The 24,774-nt window shown below is 39.2% G+C and overlaps 2 protein-coding genes across 10 annotated transcripts in view; one reads left to right on the top strand and one right to left on the bottom strand.

The window, feature by feature from the left end:
- Window positions 1–4,668, top strand: part of LOC113009992 (nucleoprotein TPR-like) — a 34,457-nt gene extending 29,789 nt beyond the window's left edge. For 2 of the 6 annotated variants that reach the window (XM_026148733.2, XM_026148731.2), the window contains exons 47-55: window positions 716–912; window positions 1,299–1,370; window positions 1,457–1,545; window positions 2,729–2,841; window positions 2,936–3,034; window positions 3,137–3,278; window positions 3,464–3,561; window positions 4,045–4,146; window positions 4,384–4,668. In XM_026148733.2, the coding sequence (XP_026004518.2) occupies window positions 716–912; window positions 1,299–1,370; window positions 1,457–1,545; window positions 2,729–2,841; window positions 2,936–3,034; window positions 3,137–3,278; window positions 3,464–3,561; window positions 4,045–4,146; window positions 4,384–4,439 (968 nt within the window). In that variant the 3' untranslated portion in view covers window positions 4,440–4,668. Of the gene's footprint in view, window positions 1–715; window positions 913–1,298; window positions 1,371–1,453; window positions 1,546–2,728; window positions 2,842–2,935; window positions 3,035–3,136; window positions 3,279–3,463; window positions 3,562–4,044; window positions 4,147–4,383 lie in introns of all 6 variants that reach the window. The other 4 variants (XM_026148730.2, XM_026148729.2, XM_080293019.1 and 1 more) reach the window with 3 other exon arrangements.
- On the bottom strand, window positions 4,246–24,401 carry prg4a (proteoglycan 4a). 4 transcript variants are annotated; one of them, XM_080293020.1, is made up of 16 exons: window positions 24,330–24,401; window positions 19,064–19,135; window positions 13,770–13,877; window positions 13,231–13,347; window positions 11,597–11,710; window positions 11,015–11,083; window positions 10,840–10,902; window positions 9,158–9,283; window positions 8,830–9,054; window positions 8,600–8,689; window positions 8,429–8,515; window positions 7,456–7,595; window positions 6,701–6,860; window positions 6,290–6,370; window positions 6,039–6,167; window positions 4,246–5,351 (listed from the first exon to the last, which is right to left on the bottom strand). In XM_080293020.1, exons 3-16 carry the CDS (start codon window positions 13,840–13,842, stop codon window positions 5,161–5,163), a joined length of 1,665 nt encoding a protein of 554 aa, XP_080149146.1. In that variant the 5' UTR covers window positions 13,843–13,877; window positions 19,064–19,135; window positions 24,330–24,401; the 3' UTR covers window positions 4,246–5,160. The 4 variants fall into 4 exon arrangements, with proteins under 4 accessions (XP_080149146.1, XP_026004520.1, XP_026004522.1 ...); XM_026148735.2 differs by lacking the exons at window positions 19,064–19,135; window positions 24,330–24,401 and having other exon boundaries at window positions 8,600–8,674; window positions 13,770–13,944; XM_026148737.2 differs by lacking the exons at window positions 19,064–19,135; window positions 24,330–24,401 and having other exon boundaries at window positions 8,600–8,671; window positions 13,770–13,944.
- Between the last annotated feature and the right edge of the window lie 373 nt (window positions 24,402–24,774).

Genomic DNA, 24,774 nt, shown 5'->3' with positions numbered 1-24,774 from the left:
AGATGGATTATAGATTATAGATCTACATTGGAGAGACCAAACAGCCACTTCACAAGCGCATGGCACAACACAGAAGAGCCACCTCCACAGGACAAGACTCAGCAGTCCATCTGCATCTTAAGGATAAAGGACTCTATTTCGAGGATGCCAATGTTCACATTTTGGACAGAGAGGACAGATGGTTTGAAAGAGGAGTGAAAGAAGCCATCTATGTCCACTGTGAGCGACCATCTTTGAACAGAGGCGGGGGTTTACGACACCAACTCTCTGCCATCTATAATCCAGTTTTGAGTTCCCTCCCCAGACGCCTTAATGCCCACTCACATCCTGGGCCATCTGACCTCAGGAATTCGCATGATAAGGTGGGGCCAGGTTTCACAATGAACACACCCGAAACTCTGGCTGATTGGGACCCACACCCAGTTTCACACCTTGGCTCAGGCGATTAGAGGATCATCAGGGGGTCCTTTTGTCCCTCTGTGGGGGGTTTCTCCCACTAGGTTTATATCTGGGACTCTCCACCATTTGACCTTAGAACTGAAGAAGCTTCTCGGATGAGAGGTGAAACGTGTGCAAGCAACTTAAAGAAGTCCAGACGCTTTTCTTTGCAAGCTCCTTTGACTACGATGACCTGGATGACTGAGAACCTTCACAGACATCTCATTTCATGCATGCTTCTCTCAAAATCGCAACCTGACACACTCATCTCTTCCAGGTGAAGGCAGCGGTGATGCCCCATCAGAGTCCGACCACCCTAGAGACCCTTTACACCTTCCTCCAACCTCTGCCCCCTCACCTTCCTCATCCTCCCTCACACCCCGGATGCCACACACACGAAGGCCCCCACACCCACTCCCACCTCGCCTCTACATCCAGCCTCCTGCTCCTGAGCTGGGTCCCCCACAAACACAGGTGATAACCTAACAGACATTTCTTTTTTTTATTGTTGTTCCATTCAAAATATATGTTTTGGATTTGGAGTGAGCTTACTTATCATGAACAGGAGGCAGGTTTGTTATCCACATCGGCTAAATGAGTGATGCAGTTTAATTAAGAGTTTAGTAGAAAGATGCCAAAAGCGTTTTGTTTAGATTCATCTGGGAGTTTTAAGTAAGTCAAATTAATACATATACTGTCCAGTTATTTGGTGTTATATAAAGCCACCTGAAATCACAATGCCAATCAGCAAAGACTGATTAATAATACCGATTAATAGTGAATGGTAAAATCATTACATGGAAATATAAGAGGAGAAGAAAGCAGCACTCTGACAGTAATGGTGTCTGTGTGTGAATCAGAGACAGGCCTCTCAGCTGCGCAGACCATCGTCAGGACGTGGACCTCAGCTGACTCCTGGAATAGGCAGTATGGTAAGAGATGTGTGTTGTGAACTTTGACCATATTATTCAGTTTCTGTGGATCAGCTAGCCTAAATGTGCCTGTGTGTTGTCAGCAGCCTTTCTTTGATGATGATGACAGAATGGTTCCCAGTACTCCCACTCTGGTTGTTCCACATCGTACTGATGGTTTTGCTGAGGCTATACAGTAAGAGAGAGAGAGAGACAGACACACACACACACACCTGGCTCATAATGTCTTCCATCATGGCTGATGTTTGTAGATCGCTGTATAAGATTCTGTATATTATCCTGGAACTTTATTTATTTATTTATTTATTTTAAAGAGGATTAAGTTTCAGAGAGGCAAATCTAGTGAATATAGTGGTTGAAAGGTGACTTTTGTGTTTGTATGGAAGAAACTCTCATTGCTTTCAATGCACTGTGGGCTGGAACACAATAAGCTCAGGTTGTTCGGCCTCCGATGCCTCAAGATGTTAAAGTAAGGAAACTATTTCAAAATATTTCAGTTGAGCTCTGGATGATACTCTACTGTGACAGAGAAGCTCAAAGTGCAAGTCATAAAGGGACTACTTTATAGAGTCAGAAGTGGTCTAGAGTTTGGTCAATAAGTTGATCTTTGAGAGGAGATGGGACAAATATAAATTGATTCAAGGCTGGTTCCCAGAACCTGTTGATTAGGCCTCATATTTTAATTCAATGGACACAATATTAGGATCCCTATGTTTTCTGAAAGCAAAATAAAGAATAATCTAGTTTAGGGCAAAAGACCAACTTCACACAATCTACTGTTTTTAAGGTATGAGTCAGTGTGATAGTCCATCACGCACTAAAGATTCCCATACTTTACTCCACTGCTTCACTTTAACTTTCCTTCACCCCGTTATTTTGTGTCTTAACTGGACTGTTTCTAGACATAGTGGTATCATAAGATCTCAGACTCATTATAGATTTATTAACTCAGGGATTTTTGAGGTGAGATTTTCATGGAGACAGAACAGACAGTGGTCTGCTGCTCCCTGTGTAGAGAAACCTGTCAGTTACAGTGTCCGTATTTCCAGCAACCAGGTAAATAAGTTAAAAGCAATTTAACCTTTTAGAGGGGAAAACTGCAACCTGGTACAAAACTAGTTTAAAATGGCAGAGAGAAGTGATTTCCTTTTAGAAAAGCATTCAAGTGGCCAATTTTAGCACTTTTGTAGGGGATTTTTTTTCTTTCTCTAATTGCAGCAACTAATTCTAGAAGGAAGCTGCAGATGAAACATGTGTTCTTGAGTGAAACATGCAGAGAAGGCAAAGGAGACTACAAATGTGGGCTGCTGAAAAGATGCATTTTAACACGTGTTTAAGCAGATGTTTTTGATCTCCAGCTCACCTCAGGTAGCAGGTCTGTCCACCAGATTCAGGTTTGGACCCCCTGAAGATCTGCTGCCACAGACTTCAGCCTCACACTCTGACCTGGGACAGCTGGCTTCTCAAGGAGGTACTGCACAAACGCTTAATTGTAACTTGTGCATGCAGTCTGATACTCGAGTTAAAACATTCATTTTTTTGTGTCAAACTAAATCTGTATGTAGGTCTCGGTATGTATGAATCTCCTCTGTTTCTGGCTGCTCATGATGAAGATGGAGGAGGAAGGAGTGTCCCCACCACACCTTTACAAGTGGCTGCACCAGGTGAGAAAAACGCACAAACCCCGAAGACGAGATTTCCTCAGTCGGCGCTGTCCAGCTCTTGGGCTCAAAAGCTCAGTATTCCCTGTGTCTCTGTTTCATCAGTGACAGTCTTCACTGAATCCCTGCCCTCAGACAGCAGTGACAACATGGCGTCCCAGTCAGTTCCCATGGTAACTGCCTCTACTGGAATGGCTGCTGCTACAGATGATGGAGATGAGGTGTTCATGGAGCAGGAAGTGGAGGGGTGAGCTTTTAAGTTTTCAGTTTTCATTTATGTAGGATTTACTGTCAAATTATTTTTTGGACTCATAAAAATCTAAAAAAGAAGCTTCTCACATGGTGTTAAAATAGATTTGTGAGAGAAATGTTGACTTTTATTTTAAACCTGACACCGCTGGAAGTTTTCTCTGATTGTGGATGTGTTTCCAGCCCTGGAATTGAGTCTACCCTGGAGAGTCAGACAGACATGGAATCAGCAGGACAGCAAAGCGATGATGCGTCACTGCCATCTACCAGCCAAGACCCTGGTAATGTATTCTGTTTACTGACTGATAGATGTCAAAGCAACCATATCCTGTGCAAAGTTGTTATAAAGGTGAAAACTGTCCTCAATTAATGTACTTTTAATGCTGTAAAATTGGACATTTGAACATTGGGAATCTATGAGGACCAGCCTGAAGCTTCGAAAGCGAATCAGAGGAACTGCAGTTTTTTGAGTTTGCGCTGCCTTCATTTTTCAGCCCAGTGCATTGTGTCTGTTTCCATGCTTAGTCCATATATAATCCATGGTGCAGACTTATAGAACCTTTAAACCCCAACAACACTTATTAGCAGTCCTTTTTTTTTTCTCCTGTCAATTTAATTAAATGTTTAATATATTAGCTCATTAGTCTGAAAGGGAATTCCATTATTTTGCTAATGAAAGACGTTGAAAAGCACTCGTCAGCTAAAGCTTTCATATGTGCACAAACTCTTGTGTGATGTTTTTTATTTCCCTTCTTTGATTACAGACACAAGCAATATGACGCAGCGTCACACAGTGGCCAGTCAGCCTCTGGTGAGCAGCCTGTCAAGCACAGGACCTCGAGGAGTGAGACTAATCAGCCGCAGAGGTAAGGTGTCAAAGCTTTAAAGGACTATCCTTCTGGGATGGTTGTTAACCTCTGCCTGTGAGAATATAGTGTACACTCACAGAACTGACTCAAGTCCTGTAGTTTTAAATGATAAAGCAGTTTATTGAAGTGCATTAAGCAGCATTACACTCAGGGAACAAGAAGAGTGACAATATGGTATCTCACTGATCGCCTCACACATTTTTTTTTTTTTGTCGTCTTTCGCTAATATTTCAGGAACGTTCTCTCGAGAAGGGAGGGGAGGATCTCTGGGAAGAGGAGGAATCTCCTAATGAAGATATCACCAGTGAAGACTTAATCATCTTATTCAGTAAAACATAAACAAGGCAACAAATTTAATGTCAATACATTTTAGGTCCACGTAAAATCTGACTATTACTGGAGGGATCTGACAGGTGTGTGACTTCTGATTCTGTTATTTTGTTAGTTTATTTCTTTTTTTGTCCTCTGATCTTTGGTTGTTTATACATGTGTTTTAATAATAAAGTGGAAATATGAGGAGCAGCAGTGTCATGGGATGCTTTTTATTTATAAAATGAAGAATATTTTGGAAGGATGTAGTGGAGGACACGAAGATCAATTATCTAAACAATGCCAGAAATATTTCTTTTGAATTGATCAAATAATAAAATTGCTCCACGTGTTTTGCTTTTGTTTTGTATCAGTGTCGACAATCACTGGAATCCACTTTTAATGAAAATAGCTGTGAATTAACTTCTTTTTCCTCAAACTGTGGGCTGGCTTTAGATAATCCTTAAAGGTTATGTTGCAGTTCATGATGGGTAGAATAACTTAAACCCACCATAGAATATGTGGTGTTGTGCTCATATGGTTAACATGTGTAGACTTTTGTGATGGTATTTATTTGACCCTTCCAGATATTATAAATGTCATATTAATGTATGAGGAAAATCAGCAGCAGACTTATTTATTATGAGCCCTTTTTTTTGCGCGTTAACAAAGAAAACACAACAGGTCTCCTGCAGGACTTTCCTAAGGACAGCGCAGCCAAACTCTGATAGAGTTGGCTGGCTGGGGAAGGACCGTGTTCTGGCCAGCCATGTTTGCAGAACTGGTTGCCACAGTAGTTTGGCTGAGGATGGGCAAAGGTGCAAAGGATGCAGATGGATCAGGCTTGGTCAGCACTGGCAGGTCACCCGAAATCTGGATGCTGAAGAAGAGAGCTGCAGAGATGACAGAACAGGTGTGAGTTTAGTTACTTTGCTGATGCAGTATTTATGGCTATATCTGCCTACATTAGGGCAGTAGAGGAGACAATGAATACAAAATTAACATATGAACTTATACTGCTTATCACAGTGTCATGGTGATGTTCCTCCAAAGCTGTTGCTCTAGTTACATTTTTGTTTTAACAACGACCGGGTCTTTTTGCCTAAAGATAAAACTGTGGCTACAAAACTATAAATGAATTCATTGAAAGTCCATTAAGATGCCAAGGTTCTTTTTGAGACCTTATCCTGCCATCATTAAGGTTCCATGTGGTGGAGTGTAAGTAAGGCTTAAAATGTCTGGGTAGGGATCTTAAGACTGCAGGTAGTTGATAGCTGGTGTAGTAGGCCACCTCTGATCAATAGTGGTCATTCACAGTGGACACAGTTGTAATGTCCTGCTTTTAAGGAGGGGAAGGACAAACCGTGTTTTAGAAAAGATTCACACAAGGAGAAATAATGGTCCCCCAAACTTTTGGCATGTTGTTAGCACTACATCTTATTCACTGGATGATTTCGTGGTGGCCAGGTACACCTTTTATATACAGGCTATGGACTGAACCAACAAAGATGAGACGATGTGTAATCTCTACCGCTATTAAAACTTAATGTGTATAAACAAAATGCTCTGATTGTTCTTACGTCCAGAGAAGACGTAGTGATGGTATCTGCCGCTCCCCTGAGGGCTGGTCATGGACAGAGCCGAGGTGATGGGGGTGGGAAATCCCTTCAGAGACACTTTGATGTTGATCTCTCCACCCAGAAGAACTCCTGAATGTCAGAAATAAAAAATAGCATGGTATTAAAAAGCACAGGACCACTTAGTCCAATATGGTTACCAGCTCTTTAAAGCTAAAAGGAACAGAATTTAAATAATTTGTTGAGCTACAAACCAGTATTCATGGAATTTCTTGGTTTCTTGCTGCAGGAAGGAATGCTGTCTGGTGGGAATGTGAAGCTCTGCAAAATTTCTCCTAGTGGACAAATACAGAGATATCATTACTATTGATTCATTCTACCTGTATGTTTTGTTCAGTTTTATATAGGCTTTTATATACTTTTTAATTGTGTTTATATTTAATCTAAGTGCAAGGTTGAATCTGCCATAAATAAATAAAATAAAATAATGACACTGTTACTGTAGCCCCTGCCATAACCAATGATGTCACTGGCTTCATCTCTGGGGACCATCAATTTTGTGGTATGTGGGGGGTGGCACTTATAGTGTGTGAAAACTGTTAAATTGGGCACTAGCATTGGCACCATGACAGTGGAGTTATTTTGGGTCTGTCTTTGTTCCTCACCATTCTTAAAGAAGTACACAGTTTCTGGTTTGCTCCTGGTGGCCGGCACTGCCAGTGCAGCACTGATGTGTCCTGTCAAACCAGGGAATTCTGAGACCAGAGGTTTGGGGTAACCCGGCTCCATCACCATGTTCCCATCTAAACGCCAGTACTGGTCCCCCTGGAGACAAAGAGTGATTAATACATCCAACATCCATCAGCACAGAGGGTGCTTCTAGGACTGCTCTTCCACTATGATTCCCCCTTGTTGTATTCATATAGCTAGTTGCTGTAAAAGGTCATGGTACAGTAATCCAGTACTGAAAACTATATCCCCTTTCAATGTGGTAAGCAACTGTTGTATTTAGTTTAAAACGTCAGATTCTGACTTTTAAACCTCAAAACTTTAATGAAAGCGTCCAGGATGATGCTTATAGATTATCCACAAAGGTGGTCTGGCTCAGCTGATATTCTACACATCTAATCTCGTATGGAGTGCTTTGATTAAGCAGTTTTAGTCTGCTCAAAGTTAGTGTGCCTATACAAGCTGCTTTGCAACCCACTTGCACTCGGCCTCCTCATTTCATGTTGTGCACACAATGATCAATGCTTTGTTGTTTGATGACTATGCTGTGTTCTCAGTGCTGTTGCTGACGCTGTGGTATCACAACACGCACTTTAGACATTTAGCAGACACAAAAAGAAAAGAAAGAAAAGGTGACATACAAGGGCAGCTTTAGTTGTGATACTGTGACGGATTCTAGTGATATCTATACCTTGATAATGTAGGTGTTTCCTTGGCAGTTGGCACGTGTGAAGATGGTGTCGATGGGAGATGAGATGCCCAAAGTGTCTGTGATACTTTGTGGCTGACCCACAGAGCGGCTGATGGGATCAACGGACCAGAATAACTCGCCTGCAACACACACAAACATACATACACATATCAGGCATATCACATAACCTGTAAATCACATTACATAATATCACTGTCCAAGTGCCAACCTGTAATTATCAAAATAAATAAAATTCTGGCCACTTGAGACCAACTCTCAAAGTAAATCACTCTGCTCAATCACTTTGTATTAAAACACCAAACTTTAAAGCATTACAAAGCAGGTGTACAACCTAGTACATCTTTTTATTTGTTTGTTTAAGAATCTGGATTTTGCTAAGAGTTAAAGTTGGAGGTGTGGCTGCTTTGATTGATAGCTGTGTCAACATAGTCAGCTGTAGTCACTACCTGTCTACTAGGCTGCTGTTTGCTGTGTTTGTGCCTTTTGGAGAAAGTTAAATTGAATTTCTCAGAAAATAGTATAGATATGTTATCAGTCTGTTACTTGGCACTAATTAACTCACACAAACACAGATGTATAACTGTACACACACACACAGTTATTTGGTTTAGCCTGCTAACCAACTTGCAAACACTCTGCCTTCTCTTCTAAGAACGGTCATTTCTTGCTCCAAAGAGCAACATGGCTAAAAATGCTAATGTTGATGCTTCAAAATGCAGAACCTATAAATGAATTGATAACATCATAATGTATGATATATACATGGACAGTCTATAGCTAATATGCTAACATTAATCCAAATGAAAAAACTGTTGCATGCTTGCAACAACCTGCAGTCACTAAACTTCACAGCATATATTGGCAGAGGATATAGTTTGCCCAGCACAGCTACAGAGCATATTAACCCTAACCCCCTCACGCCTAGCCATAATTTGACAGTCACAGCACTCACCTTTAAATACCAGAATGGTCCCGTTAATGAGCGCTGTCAGTCCATTGATGGGAGAATGGCTGCATAGGTCGACATCAGCAAAGACCCCTGCACGCACACATACATTTTTATGTAATTTAGAAGAAGCTTATTAAACACACCCACAACCACAGGGCACCTTCAGCTGCTTACCTGTTCCTGGTCCTTCAGATCCTCCATGCCCCAAGCCCTGTAATACATCTTGAAGAGTGCTGGGTCTGGAACCTGCTGGAACACCAAGGCCTATGAGCACAAAGAACGGCATTGCTGTGTACTGTAGTATGTTGGGAATTGTTTTTGAACAACTTGTTTTAATGAACCTAAAACAAGTTGCAAAAATCTTGGTTCATCTACAATTATGAAATAATTTCTGTTAAATAAACCTTGACTAAGCATAGATGAAGCAGCTCCCCCAGGGGATAACACAAGCTGGGCATCCAGTTTACTGCCAACAGCTCCATGAGCCAGGGGGCTCACTGGAGCACCAATGCCCAGAGACGGAGCATTATTGATGGGCAGAGATGAGCCTGGTGCTGGTGAGTATGGAGCTCTGCTGTGAGAGGAAGGGACTATCACAGGCAGCAGGCCAACAGGCATGCTACTCACACCTACAGGAGGAATGAGAGACATTACCTTTAATGACCATTAATCAAACCTGCATTTTGCTCATTTAAGAAAACTAAGTTACGAAAGAAAGAAAGTAGTCCAAACCATGTTGTAGCTGATTGGCTGATACAGCAGAAGGGGTGGAGTCAGATAAGCCAACAGTCAGTGAGTTGAGGAGGCCTGAAGAACCCTGACACTGAGCCCCAAGGTGCTCTGGGCAGCGGCCTCTTCCTACATACAACAACGGTAATGCAGCATTATTATTCATTTTTGTTACTCTTTTAAAGGAAGCTAATGATGGAAGGATTTAGCATTGCTTGTGCTTTGTCAGTTTTGGACAGCGTAAGGGCTGTTCCCAGATTCAGTACTGGCAAATATTCAGTAATATTTGAACTAGAGATGGCACGATACCACTTTTTTATGTCCGATACCGATACCGATATCATAAATTTGGATATCTGCCGATACCGATATGAATCTGATATAGTGTTTTTTAATCAACAAAACTGTTTTTTAAATATCTTGCTGCATTTTGTATAAGTTCATACTCAAGTTTAAAACAACAACTACACTAAAGCTATTCTGTTATACCTGTATGCAAAAAAAAAAATATTTCATAGTTCAGCAATACTGATCAATCTAATAAACTTAAACCTACACCATCCTCCCTATTCTGGTATTTTAAAGAGTACTTAGCATAAATATTAAGCAACCTAACTAATAGGGTTCCAACTCCCAGCAACAACAAAAATAAATAAATAAAAAATAGGGAACCACCCCTCACGCTCCACCTCATGATGCTTAATCGACGTAATCAACCTTAATTTGATGCAGTGTGAAAAAAAATGCACAGAAATCAATTATTTTTCAAGAAATATTAAATAGATTCAACATCTTTCTTCAACAAAACTGCAGACTGCACAGATGGTACCTTCCCAAAGGAAAAAGTACTATAGCTTACTAGGGTATATATATTAGACTTAATAGTTACTATATACAGTAATTGACTTCTATTCATTTTACATCAAATTAAAACTTTGGGTGTCAGATAATTATTTATTAAAAGCTAGACATTTTAAATGAGAATAAGAAAGAAAAGTATGTCTTTGTGCCCCCTTTTCCCTGTTAATGCCCTATCGGCCCCCCTGGCTAAACTTTGCTAGATCCGCCCCTGCACAGTTACCAGCCGTCAGCTACGTAGAAAAAGATCCTCGAGTAGAAAGTAATATTAAATACATTCTAACAACAGCTGATCAAGCTTAAACGTGCTGCTGTTGTTCAGCCGCTGGTTTCCTCTTTCTGGTGCAAAGTGGGCCAAAAGCAAACTAGAGACACGGACTCGCGACAGAAAAGCCGATCAGCTGATCGTTAAGCAGTTTCATGATTGAAGTAGCAGCAGGAGAGGCAGTCGCTTGTTAAGCTTAACGCAGGAATGCTTTACAAACATTCAGAGATGGACTTACACACTTGCTTTACTTCTCTCGGGATAACTTTGTCGGAGATGAAATGCCGGGTTGCTAGCGAAGCTCCAAATGCTATCCAGACCACCGACAGGTCCCGCATGCCACAGCCGCTCTATCACGTGATGCATACTGCTCCGACGTGCTAATGTTCTGAGGTGAGTTACGGCGTGTTGCAAGTTTTGTGAGCTGCTTTCGTGATATTTAATGGATCGGATTACATTTTTTATTTTTCTCCGATATCCGATCCAGTAATTTAGGTCAGTATCGGACCGATACCGATACGTAATATCGGATCGGTCCATCTCTAATTTGAACTGCATTCACCTGTGAAATATTCCTCACTCTCACTATTGGAGGATTTCCTGTTCCTCTGGGATTTCCGCTTTCCTGAGGTTGATAAAACAGAGCAGAAAGGCTTAAAATAAGATACCAGGAACTGTAATGAAAGCATTAGGAACATTCTTGTATTGATGTCTGTAGTAACTGACTACAGGCATACCTGAAGCTGTGGCCCTTAGAGACTGGAACCTGCCGCGATATGACTCTGGTGAGAGTGGCACTGTGGCGTCTGTCAACACAGAGAAAAATGAAAAACTAGAAATTAGAATAGAATAGAATAATCCTTTCTTTGTCCCACAAGGGGAAATTTGGTTTTAACAGCAGCCAGAAAGACACATTACAAACAAACAGTACACAGAACAGAAACATACACAATTTTTCTTTCTTACATATTTACATTAAGGACAATGGTTACTATAAACAGAGTACTGTACCGTTATTAAATTAAATAAAATTAACTACAGATAAGAGGCAAACACAGGTTGTAGTGCGAATCGGTTGATTAAATTATTGCAGTTACAGCGCAGATGTGAACATCTATGATTGTTGGGAGCGGTTTTGATTGTGCAGTCTGACAGCTGCAGGGAGGAAGGACCTGCGGAAACGCTCTTTCATGCATCTAGGATGCAGCATCTGCTCAAATCGCATGTGAAATAACATTTGTCCTTAAAGGCCTACAAGTTCAGATGAGTTGGGAAATGGGACAGTCTATGCAGTTGCAGCCGTGACTGTGGATACTTACTGCAGTTCAATTTGTAGTCATGGCAACAGGTGTTGTAGAGGACACACAGTGGATCACATTCGCACAGCTTACCACGTCGGAAGACCTCACCACAGCGACCCTGACATGACTGTGCTGAAAACACAGACAGAGAGGAGCATGTCATCACAGGACAGCACATTGCTTCGACTGGCTTGAAATTTAAAGCCGTGATATTCTATCTGCCATGGGATTTAATAAGATAAGAAAAAGACACACCACTGACAAATTAGCATCTCGTGTTTTACTTTCAGACAATCGTGCACTTGTCTTCCAACCAGTAAACTTTTCAACCGTTTGAAGTCACATAAAATATCCTATTTTCTGTCACTCATTCTTTTAAGAACGTTTCACTTCGATAATAAGGGAGTAATATATAATAGAACACTGCACACAAAAAATCCATCACTGTTTGTGCATTTAGGTCAAACATAGCAGCAGGACAGATGCTTAGTGCCCGTTACATTACAGCAAAATGCAGCATAGCTTTTCATTATATTATTCTTTTGGTTTAAAAATGAATAAATAAACTGCCAGTATAACAGATAACTATATTTTGTATTTGGCTTGTGCCAGTGTTGGACTTGTTGTCCAACTAAACACCATATCAAAGAAACAATTAGCTTAAAAATATTGATAAGTATATATAGAGGGACAAAAGAAATCATCAAAGTTGAAGCAACTAGGTGAAAAGAACAGTTCTTTGGAAAGAAACCTCTAAACAGCTATAAAATTTAACACAAATAACAAACCAAAATGTAAAGTGTAACAGAAGAAAGCTCTAGAACAAAACAATTAGAAACATTATGTTTCCATGAAAATAGCTACTAAACAAACAGAAAGAGGAGGACATATCGCAAAATAAAACAAACCCAAACAAATAGTTGTGTTCTGTAGTAATTAATACAGCAAACAGAAGAAACATAACAGGAAAAACAAAAGATCCACAGAGCCCAAAACAAGCTTGAAGCGTTTGTGGGCTTCAGGAAGAAACATGATCATATTTTAAAATGGAGAAAAAAACTTTTAAACACTGAAAAGCAAACACAAAAAAAGAAAGAAAAAGAAAATCAAAACAGCTTACAGAAACAGATAACTTAAAGATAAGTAAGTAATCTAACACAACAACAATAAGGGTACATCTTTCGCCATCTTACAATGCTGTGATTGCAGCCATTCCCCAACTCTCTGTGAATGGTGCTCATGGCCATTGATCAGTGGTCTTTGATCAGTGGGTTTTGGTCAGTGGTCATGAGAATTTGCACAATTATGATTAAGTAACTGACCTCCCAGTCCATTGTTCCTTCAGTGGGCTGGTTTCAGTCACTATGCAAATTTACTGTTTATAAGATTTGGGGAAACCTGCAGTCAGCTGAGACTGAAGAAGTCACTTGGATGAGTGACGAAACGTTTCTCCTACAAAACACTACGTCCAGATTCAACTTTTGGAGAAAACAGCAATAATAGATTCACTGCTTCCACATCGAGTAGTTTTTCTGTTTTTATTCATCTGTGTTGTATCTTAATACTCGTCTACAAAAAGAAGAGGTGTAAAATGTGTAGACTTGTATGTTTTTAAGCTTTGTTTTTTTAGGCTGTTATTGTATCTGTCTCACCGATGGTGCATGTAGCCTCAAAGTCCTGGCAGCACTCATTATGTTGCAGGCAGCTGAAGTCACACTTACACTGCCAGCCTCTGTTGAAAACCTCACCGCATCGACCCACACAGCTGCCTGAAGACAGAAGAAATGTGACTTGAGTCATAATTTAATTTCTATCTATTTTATAGTTATTGGGTTCAGTATTCTTTATTAGCATTTTTATATTATGCATAGTAGAGACATTATTTAAGATTTCTCTTTGTAAAATGCAAAATGATACAGCGCAAAACAGGACAAATGCATTACTGGATATTAGAAGATCAAAAAGGATGCATCCAAGGAATTGCCAGTGGAGTGATTTGGTATTTTAGGTACATAGCTAGAAAACTGTAGACAGATAAACATGGCATGCTAGGTACATAACTAGAGATCTGAGGATGTTAACTGTTTTAGTAAGTGCATTCTCCGACAATAAATAAAAATTTTAGACATCTTTTAGACATCACAGCACGATATTGTAGAAAAACAGATTAAATGTAAATGTTGATGTATACCTGGGCCAGCAGCAGCTGATGTCATACCAAGTCCAACAAAGAGAAGCCCCAGTGATATAATCATCATCACCATCTTCACCTTTATCCGTGAGCAATATCAGATCAGATCTAAGTGAGATAATCAGTAGTTAGTTACCTCCTCAGTGTGTCACCTCGCCTCTTCTACTCTGTCTGTCATCTGCTGTCTGTTGGTCTTATATATGAGACAAAAGCACACACGAACAGGACACTTTTAATTAGCAGCACACACAAACACACACTGGCAGTACACCCACAGACTAATTAAAAACTGCCAACATGCATTTAAACTTCCTACACTGTCAGTAAATCAACTCCTACACAGAGTGACGTCTTTCAAGACTTAAAGTAAAAAGTAATTAGATTAATTACTCCAGTAACATAAATAATATTTACGTATTTGAGATCAAATGTGCCGTAAAGCACTTTGAAAGTAAAAAGGAGCACTAAATCAGAAGCTATGTTTACTACAAGTATTTGTACAGACATTTGCTTCTGTGTGATACCACTCCTACCTGTTGACCTTTTGGCCACATTTTTCCAAACAACCAACTTAGGTACTTGATCCAAAACTGATGTCATGTGGCTTTATAATCTTTTATGGTGGATTTTAAATAGTTCAACTTGGTATACGTGTCATAAAAAGTGTCTACATATGGGTAACTTTAACGAGGAGATGAACAGAGGCAAAAAGAAGAAATGACTGAGAGGGGTCCATCCGGTGAGGCATTTACTAAAGTTTGATGTATATGCACTGCATCATATTAGTTTTATTTATTTATGCTCTACAGTAAAACAAAATTGATAAAAGTCAAGTAGATTTTTTTGGTGGAGGTGGAGGCAAAATTATGGGATGGGGATGCCAAAGGAACCAGGCTACTGGTGTTAACTGATTATGTCACTGCTTATAGCGGTAGCAGCTATATCATTTTTTGACAGATTATATGGTATGCTTCAGATCATGTGCTCCATGCTTTTCTCTTCCCAAGTACAAGTTCATCTTTATTTCATCTGAAAAGATTTTTTTTCTTTTAAAAACAAATGCAAATCAGATATTTTCTGGCAATGTCTAATCTGGCCTTTGTGTAATCAGTGGTTTCCGTCTGTATTTCAGTTTATCTCTTGATTGTAGATTTTGAAAATGATATGCCTCCTTCCTTGAAAGTATTCTTGACTTGGTTAAATTTTGTGAAGTTGTTTTCCATTAAAGGATTTTTTTTTGTGACAAACTGTTTTTCTGTTTGGATCTTTCTGTGGATTTATTTCTAATTTCCTTGACTTGCACATATATTTCTCTAAACTTCTTATTCAGAGTTGCAGCGAACAGAGACCAAGTGTAACTTCAGCACTTAGAATAAACTCCACACCTCTTATCGCTTTAGTGTAATAAGGAAAAACAAGCCTCACCTGGTTATGAAACTGCTTATCAGTCAATTGTCCAATTATTTCTGAACCTCACAAAATATGGCACTATGTATAAAAAGGGCTGTAAATACTAAAAGGTTAACACAATATCTTAGTTAAACTCCAAATTGATTGCTTGATTTAAAATTAACTGTGGTAATAATAATTATAATAAATAATTATATGATTTTTGTCATTTCAAAAGTGCTTAGCAGTTAATTCAGAATTTATGACAGACAAAAACTATACTTGTTGTACTAGCAAACATCTACTCTAAAATATTGACAATAAATTAACAACCAACACAACAAAAGCCACACTGACGTTTTCGTTTGCCCATATCTATCCAAAAAACATGTCTAACCAGGGACCAAGTCCCTGCTTATGGATGGGACTAATCAGGCATAAAATACAATTATATATTGAAGGTCAGTTCTGTACACAGCCCTTACATGTAGGCAATTGATGTATCAGTTCTTTTTTTGAAGCCATCTCTTTATATGTACAGCGTTATGGTCATAAGAAGCTGCTTATTCAAACGACATATGGGATTATTTTCAAGTAGAAGAAAGGCTCTGTTTGACAATACTGAGTTGGACACAATGTCAATGAGTCACTCCACCAGACCAAACACACCATTAACACGCCCACACTGCTCACAGTCACCTGCTGGCCTTTGCACTGAATATATGTGTGTATGTGTTCTGTCTTCTTCATATGGTTCATTTTGAACAGTCAATTATGTGTGATGGGGAGCCCTCTAATAAGCCCTCAAGGATGGATGTGGTTACTTCAGGGTATTGTGATTGGCGAGATGGCCAGATTAAAGCAGCTCGTAAAACTTTATTAGCACCCCACATTGTGACCATGTACAGACTGTGGGATGCATGTTGGCGGGCAGTTCAGAGCAACACACACACACTTGTTAGGTGTAAAGGAACAAGAGTCCAGACAGACATCATGAAACATGTATTTAAAGAGCATCTGGCAGTAGAAATAACTGATTCATTCATCCAGCACATGTAATTGTCACTTATACAATATACAAGTCAGACAGTTCACTTGAGAAATGTGTCTGTTGCTGTCTGTAGCTGCCATGGGACAGAACATCGTGCCTGTCCAATCACATTCACTTTGTTCAGTTTTACTGTCAGTGGTAATGACTCTGGTGGGACCGTGGGCTGCTGACCAGTGTCTGCTCACATTACCTCACCCTCCTGGTATCATCCTCTCACTGTCTTCACTTGTTCCTACTCGTTATTTCATTTTTATAGTGAGAGCCAATTACATGCTTAAGTTTATTTAGTAGTGGGAAAGGAATGTGTTCCTTTGTTTACTTAGTTTGATTAGCTCATTCCAACTTTTAACTTCAGCTTTATTAGGAATATAATGTGAAAAGCTTGTATGACAATATCTTATGTTTTCAGATAAATTTGAGTTTTTACATTCCACAGTTATTGATCTGTTAAGCACTTTCTAAAAACACAAGTTAATGACTTTTGGTTTGTCTAAATCAAAAGACTTCTTAATACTTAATGCTTTTCCCAGTAACACATCATTCTCGGAAAAGGAGAGCCTTTAATGACTAGTCACAAAGGGGTGTGGGTGTTATGGTTTTGAGGTTTAGTTGGTGTTTTGGTCTATAAAATTTCTATTTATTTTTTTCTATTTTTCGTGATTCCTTATTTCTCAGCTTTTGCACTTTCCTAAAGTCTCTGTGACTCTGTCTGTCTTATTACTGATTAGTCATTTCCTGTTTTATTTTGTTATCCAGTTTTCCTTTTGATAAACTTGTCTGATTTGTTCTCAGTTGCTGTCATATGCCTTATTAATTCCCCTTAGGGAAATCAAGCTTATTTAATTCCATGACGGAGGGATAATATGCCCTGTCTGTCAAACCACTGATTTATGGCCCCATGTCAAAAGATTTATGACTTAGGAAGTTATAAATTTTATGACAGTTATCATTTTTATGAATATCGTAAAATTATAATATAATAATTATAATAATCAGTCCCAAAAATATGATCACGAAAATGTGGACTAGGATAATGAATAGGATGTTTGAGACAGAACTGGACTATAGAATCATTCATAATGGTGTGCTGTTGTCATTTTAAGCGAAAAAGTTTACTTTTTAGACTAAAAAGCTTTTGTAACAGTGATGATGGAGGGAGATGGAGGCTGCATGCCCCTGCATGCCCCTTTTTGATTGCCAACTGTGAGATTGACAGATAAGGTCTAGGAGTAGTCCCCAATGTTTGCAGACGACATTGTGATCTATAGTGAGATTAGAGAAGAGAGATATGGAGAGAAAAGGAATGTAGAAGCAAGACACAATACAGTGGTCCTTCGTTTATCGCAGTAGTTACGTTCCAAAAATAACCCGCGATAGGTGAAATCCGCGAAGTAGCTAACTTTATTTTTTTACAATTATTATAGATGTTTTAAGGCTGTAAAACTATGGGCAGAAATCTGTGCCATCAGAAACTGAATTTGAATAAGTTAAATTTGAATTTGAATTGCTCGGATTGAATCTGAATTGTAACTTGAATAAATGCTTTTAAAAACTGAATATGAATTAGCCTAAATTGAAATTTAATTTTATATTTTTAAAATGAATTCATTTGCTTTGAAACCGTATTTTATCCTTTAAAAATTTAGCTCTCGAATAATTTCAGATTCCCTTCTCACCATTCAATTTCAGTTCCAAAATTCAGTTTTTTGGGACTTACATACGGTTCCGGTAATCAACCGCAGATTAATACAACTATGTTCTACTAGCGGACCGAAAGTGTTACTGACGGGAATCTACAGCATCTTGAGCTGACTTAAGACTTCAGAAGTCATTCGTCATGTCGAATGACCAGCGGATAAACTCTCAGGTTGGTAATAAATGTATTACATGTATAAGACCAAGCGTCATGTTAACAAATGATAGCCGTACAGTAACTGTTATGCTTATTGTAGCTAAAAACGTTAATTTAGCGTAGTTTGCCCTGAATTCAGCTTTGACAAATATGATCGACTGTTTCTAGTAGAATTCCAAAGTTGTCATCTTGTACCCTGTCAGAGCCCTGTATGCTTGCAGAGACCCCTACACTAGGGAAACGTGCAAAACAGTGTCCAAACCTTTGTATTTTAGCTTTATATATGTCTTACACAGCATCCCAACTCTTTAGCTAACTTAATAACTTTAGCTAAAGTGAATAGTTAGTCTAATTCATTAGTGCAGCATTACTGGATCACCTCTGTTTGAAGCAGAGGCGGAGCCAGACATTTGAAACACCCAGGGCTTAGCCCTAAAGCGTAGTATGCACGTGGGATTTTTTATTTTTTTTGGGGGGGGGACTGAAAGATTAATTGGCTCTGTTTTGAGTTTTGTTCAAAAAAGAATGACTTCATATAGGGAAAAATATATATCACATGTGCAGGACACCTTAAACTAGTTTTTTAATTAAGCAGCGAGGCAGAACAAAGTCGGGCCTGTATCAAGACACGAGGACTAAACCCCAATTCAACCAGACCCAGAACTGATCCGGAATTAAAACAGGACTACAACGGTTCAAAATCAGGACTACTGAGGACTTAACCAAGACAGAACCAGAATCAGAACTAGATGATAGTAGCACTAAAAATCATCATAGACCTGCACTACACTATTTTTTTAAGTCTACCAAAGTCCACTATTTAGATTGAGAAAGGTTTATATAATTATTTAGCCTTGTTGTGCAAACAAGCCTGCATAACTTAATAAATGTAGAATTTGAAAAATAGTAAACCTAAAAAGAAACACTAGGTACGAGATACATGAGTACCTATGATACAGTGATAGTTTTGGTAAACGACCATTTGACTAACATGTGTCTCACCTGCTCTTGTTCCATCTCTGTTGTGTCCTCATTCTCCATCTCCCTCTCTGTTCCTCTCTCTCCCTCTTTGTGCTGACAATCATCAAATATACAGTTGAAACCAGATATTTACAAACTCTTCAGATCAAAACACAAACACTTTTTTAATTGTAACATCAAATCAGACTAAATGTTTATTTTTTTAGATTGATAAATATAAAAAACATATTTGTTAACTTTAAGAGTAAAGAGAGAAACTGTCTGTATTTCTTAATTGCAAATGGCACCAAATTGTATTCAAACTTGAGCCACACTTATGGAGCTCCACGATTCTTTTCCTGGTGTTTTGGTTGACATCTCTTGATTTTCCCATGTCAAAGAAACAGGCTCTGTGTTTTGCCTTATATGCATCCACAGCTGTGCCACCAATTTACTCACATGGACTCTACTAACCAATCAGAAGCTTCTTCAGCTCAGAATGGAATCGTCTGGAGTTTCTTATTAATTAACAAACTTAGTGTATATGTACTCCTAAATTTGATCAAAGTGATAAAAATAGACAGCTCTGTCTCTCTTTATTCTGACATTTAACTAATTCAAAAGATATTTCAATATTTATCTAAAACAAAAGTTTACTCTAAATTGATGTTGTACAGTAAAAATGTTTTATGTTTTCTCCCTAAAGTGTATGTAAATATGTGGTTACAAATGTGAATATCGTTAGGGAAGATGCTTCAGCATTTAGGGGGAAGTTTGGGTGTTTTTTGTTTTTTATGTTGTACTGCTCTGTACACTGATTTTGTTTTTTGCGTGTTTTTCATTGGTCAGCTTTGGCTTTTCTCAACCTATGTTTTAACATGGTATCGCAATTAAATATTAATACTCAACAAGCAGGTTACTCATTTAAGTTCTGTAGCTGGAATTGTAAAGGCTTGAACCAACCTATTAAAAGGAGCAAGGTCCTTCATCATTTGCAATTTTTGGGCGCCCAGGTTGTGTTCTTACAAGAAACACACCTAAAAATTTCAGATCATTTTAGACTTCGCAAGGGGTGGGTGGGTCAACTCTATCACTCTACATTTAATTCCAAAGTTCGTGGTGTTGCTATTTTAATACACAAATCAGTGCCATTTGTTTCTTCTAAGGTTATAGCGGACCAGAATGGTAGATTTATTATTGTGAGTGGTAGTATTTGGAACACTAAATTCATTTTTGCCAATGTTTATGCTCCCAATTGGGACGATCCAAATTTTTTTAGTATTCTTTTCACTAAAATTTCTGATTTGTCTTACCACTATTTGGTTCTTGGTGGCGATTTTAATTGCTGGCTCGGGCCGCTGGATCGATCCTCAAATAAGCCTGGTAGGCAATCCAACTCTTCCAAAATTATTAATACGTTCCTTAAAGAATTCTCTGTTATTGATGCCTGGCGTTTCCTCAACCCTACACGTAGAGAATACACCTTTTTCTCCCCTGTTCATCATACATACACTCGTATTGATTATTTCCTACTGGACAGTCGACTTACTTCACAGATTCGCTCTTGCTCTCATAGTGCTATTGTCATTTCAGATCATGCTCCGTTGACTTTAGATTTGGCAGTGGGCCAATGTTCTCCGCCAGCTCCATGGCGTTTGAATACACGCTTGCTGTCAGACGATAAGTTTACCACATTTCTGAATTCCAAGATAGACTTATTCATAGAGACAAATATTACACCCTGAATATCACCCTCTATTTTGTGGGAAATGTTTAAGGCTTTTATCAGGGGACATATTATATCTTATGCTGGTTTTGAGGCAAACCAAAGGAAAGCAAAATTGTCCGAGCTCATAATACGCATATCGCAATTAGACGAGTTGTATGCTGTTTGCCCGGCACCAGAGGTCTATAATGATAGGCTGTCTTTGCAGACTGAGTTTGATCACCTGTCCTCTGCTCGGGCTGAAGAGATGTTGCTGAAATGTCAGTACTCCCAGTATGAATATGGGGATAAGGCCAGTAAACTGCTCTCTCATCAGCTCCGTAGTGCAGCAGCTGCACACTCCATTCCTCGGATTCAGACATTAAGTGGTGTCTCTACGGATCCTAGAATAATTAATGACCAATTTCGAGACTTTTATTCATCTCTCTATGCATCTGAGTGTGCATTTAGTACGGAGGCTTTGGACTCATTTTTCAATCATCTTAAGCTCCCATCAATCGATCAGACACACAGCCTCCAGCTGGAGGGACCAGTAACTGTAGAAGAGATCATGCAAGCTATCAGCAAACTGCAGTGTTCTAAGTGCCCCGGACAGGACGGGTTTCCGGTTGAGTTCTATCGTAAATTTATGCCTAAACTGGCTCCGCTCATGATAAATATGTATAAGCACTCACTGGAAGTTGGATCCCTCCCACCCTCTCTACTGCAGGCATCTATATCCCTGATCTTAAAAAAGGATAAGGATCCACTACAATGTGGCTCATACCGTCCCATTTCTTTGTTAAATGTGGATTATAAAATCCTTGCTAAACTTCTAGCGATGCGTGTAGAAGCAGTCTTACCATCTGTAATCAACCCGGACCAAACAGGCTTTATTAAAGGGAGATACGCCTTCTCTAACCTTAGACGTTTGTTTAATGTTCTTTACAATCCCTCAGACTCCAACAGCCCGGAGTTTGGGATCAGTCTAGATGCTGAGAAGGCTTTTGACAGGGTAGAGTGGGGATACCTCTTTTATGTCTTAGATAAATTCGGCTTTGGTAAAATATTCATCTCCTGGTTGAAACTTCTTTATACCTCCCCGCTTGCCGCTGTCAAAACAAATGGCACATGCTCTGACTTCTTTCCTCTGTTTAGGGGGACCAGGCAGGGCTGTCCTATGTCGCCGTTGCTATTTGCAATTGTAATTGAGCCCTTAGCCATATCGCTAAGATCAAACCCAGGTATCACCGGGGTTTCTAGAAATGGTATAGAACAAAGAGTCTCCTTATATGCAGATGACTTGCTTCTTTATATCTCAGAGCCAGCATCCTCATTCCCTTTGGTACTTTCAATACTTGAACAGTTTAGCCTTATTTCTGGCTATAAACTGAATCTTGCCAAGAGTGAACTGTTTCCCCTGAATGCTGCTGCACAGAAATATCAGTGCACAGCACTACCTTTTCGAGTTGTATCAGACAACTTCACATATTTAGGGGTTAAAATTACAAGTCATTTTCATGCTCTTTTCAAGCTTAATTTCGACCCACTTGTGGAGAAAGTTAGGCAGGATTTGGACAGATGGTCTCTACTCCATCTGTCTGTAGCAGGGCGCATAAATACAATTAAAATGAATATCCTCCCCAGATTTTCTTTTCTTTTTCAGTGTGTCCCTGTATTTATTCCAATTTCCTTTTTTGTTAAATTAGACAAGATTCTGTCTGGGTTTATCTGGAACAAAAAAACACCCAGAATACGCAAGACATATCTTCAAAGATCGAAAAAGATGGGGGGGATGGCTTTACCAAACTTTATGTTCTATTATTGGGCATGTAATATTCGTATTCTCAGGTATTGGCTACAGGGGGAAGACACGAATAATGCCCCGGCCTGGCTCAGTTTGGAGACTTCTTCCTGTGTCTCAGCCTCTTTACCAGCCCTGATTTATGCCCAAAAGCAGCCTTCGAGTACAGGCTCTTATAATAACTCTATTGTCAAAGTTACCTTGAAAATATGGTATCAATTTTGTCGTTATTTTAAGTTGACCTTTTTTCCCCTTCAATCACCCATCTTGAAAAATCCCTCTTTTCAGCCTTCGTTAGCTGATGGTGCTTTTTATTTGTGGGCCTCTTTGGGTATCAGGTCTTTTTCTGATCTGTACATTCAGAATACATTTGCCTCCTTTGAACAGCTCTCATTGAAATTTGGCCTTCCAAAAAGTCACTTTTTTCGCTATTTACAAATCCGGGAGAAAGGAGAAATCCTCTCAGTTCCCATCTAGACCTTCTTATCATGACTTTGATAACCTTCTATTGCCTCCGCCCTCATTACAGGGCCTGATCTCCTGTTTGTATGGGAGAATATGTTCCTTTGGCAACTCTTCAATCTCGGCTATTAAATTGGCATGGGAGCAGGATCTGGGGTGTGTGATTCAGGATGACTCTTGGGATAAAATTCTTTACCGGGTCCATGGCTCCTCATTCTGTGCCAAACATGGGCTGATTCAATGTAAGATTCTGCACCGTGTACATTGGACTAAGGCCAGACTAGCTCAAATATACCCCAATCTTAGCCCTGACTGCGACCGTTGTCATCAAACACCTGCCTCTTTAATGCATATGTTTTGGTCATGTTCATCCCTCAAACAATACTGGATTAATATTTTCTTGATTTTATCTAAGATCATCCAGCTAACCCTCCAACCTGTGCCCTTAACTGCTTTGTTTGGGGTTCTTCCTGATTCAGTTGCCTTGCCGACGCCTCAAGCGGATCTGGTCGCATTTCTCACCTTATTGGCAAGACGCAGAATATTGCTATGTTGGAAGTCCCCTTCTGCCCCATCCTGGGAAATCTGGATCAGAGACGTTCTGCATTTTAGCAAACTCGAAAAGATTAAATTCACCCTGCGCGGGTCTACGGCCAAATTTTTTAAGACCTGGCAACCCTTTTTTGATCATGTTCAGACTTTGCGGTCTCGCAATGCTCCCAATTAGCCAGCTCAGACTCTATCATATTTTATTTTTTCTTATCTTATGTTCAAGTAAGAGGCCTAAGTTTAAGTATATGGATTCTATTGTGCCTGCGTTCTATGATGGTATTTATTTAACTACTTTATACATATTTCTTTTCTCTAACAGAATTGATTTATCCCTATAACTAAGCTGACCATTTATCATGTGTGGTTTTTTTTTTTTTTTTTTTGTTTGTGTGTTTTGGTTTTTATGTGTCTGTGTGGAGGTGGGGGTTTTGGATACTCTCCACATCTCCCTTGTACACTCAGGAACTGTTGTCTTGTACCCTAGGGTTTGTTACTAGTATTATTAGATTGGATTTTTTCCTTTTTCTGTTTGTACACCCACTGGTACTGCTATAATTATGAGGTGGGAGTGTATGTCTTATATTGCTTTATGTTCTTTAAAAAGAAAACGGCATATTGTTCAATTTGTCTTTTGTAAAAGTCGATGCAAAAACTTTAATAAAAATATCGGGAAAAAACCAAAAAAAACCAAATGTGAATATCCTGCTGTGTACTGAAATCCCTCTTGTTTTGCATAGAAATATACTGAACAACATACAAAGCATAATATATAAAATAACATTTACCTGAGTTTTTTCTTTGAAAGAAGCCTCTAATGTCCATTCTTATATTTCAGTACATAACTGAAACCGATTTAGTCGGGGAGGGTAAGAACTGAAAATATGAAATAAACACACATGTAAGCTAAGACTCTCTAAAGAAACAGCATTGTTGTTGTTCGGCTTTTCATTTCGCCATTTGTTGATTCACTTGAAGAGCAGGTAACGTAATATTGGTCAAGTGATCAGTTTGATATCAATCTCTCGTGATTCACCATCATATTTACATTATTTGTACAGTATGAATGATTTGCTTTGGTACCTGGTCAAACTTAAGCTCTCCTTAGTATGGCTGGCTCCGTCTCTACAACAGCGCACTCACAGGCAGCAGCTGCCCCGCCCTCTCGCTCAGTCGCTTAGTGACTGAGCTCGGATCATACCAATATCAGGGGGGATTCATGCACAGTCGTAA

The sequence above is a fragment of the Astatotilapia calliptera genome, chromosome 18 (assembly GCF_964374335.1).
Source record: "Astatotilapia calliptera chromosome 18, fAstCal68.1, whole genome shotgun sequence".
Taxonomy (NCBI): domain Eukaryota; kingdom Metazoa; phylum Chordata; class Actinopteri; order Cichliformes; family Cichlidae; genus Astatotilapia; species Astatotilapia calliptera.
Note: the sequence above shows the minus strand (reverse complement) of the source record. Positions and strands in the feature narration are given on the sequence as shown.

Bases quoted from the DNA above. Each gene is read 5' to 3' on its own strand.
- prg4a (XM_080293020.1), bottom strand. From the start codon at position 13,842: ATGGTGATGATGATTATATCACTGGGGCTTCTCTTTGTTGGACTTGGT. The intron at 9,055-9,157 runs GTTTGGACTACT...TTCCTCCTGTAG, and splicing joins AGCCAATCAGCTACAACATG to GTGTGAGTAGCATGCCTGTT. The intron at 5,352-6,038 runs GTAAGAACAATC...TCATCTCTGCAG, and splicing joins TCACTACGTCTTCTCTGGAC to CTCTCTTCTTCAGCATCCAG.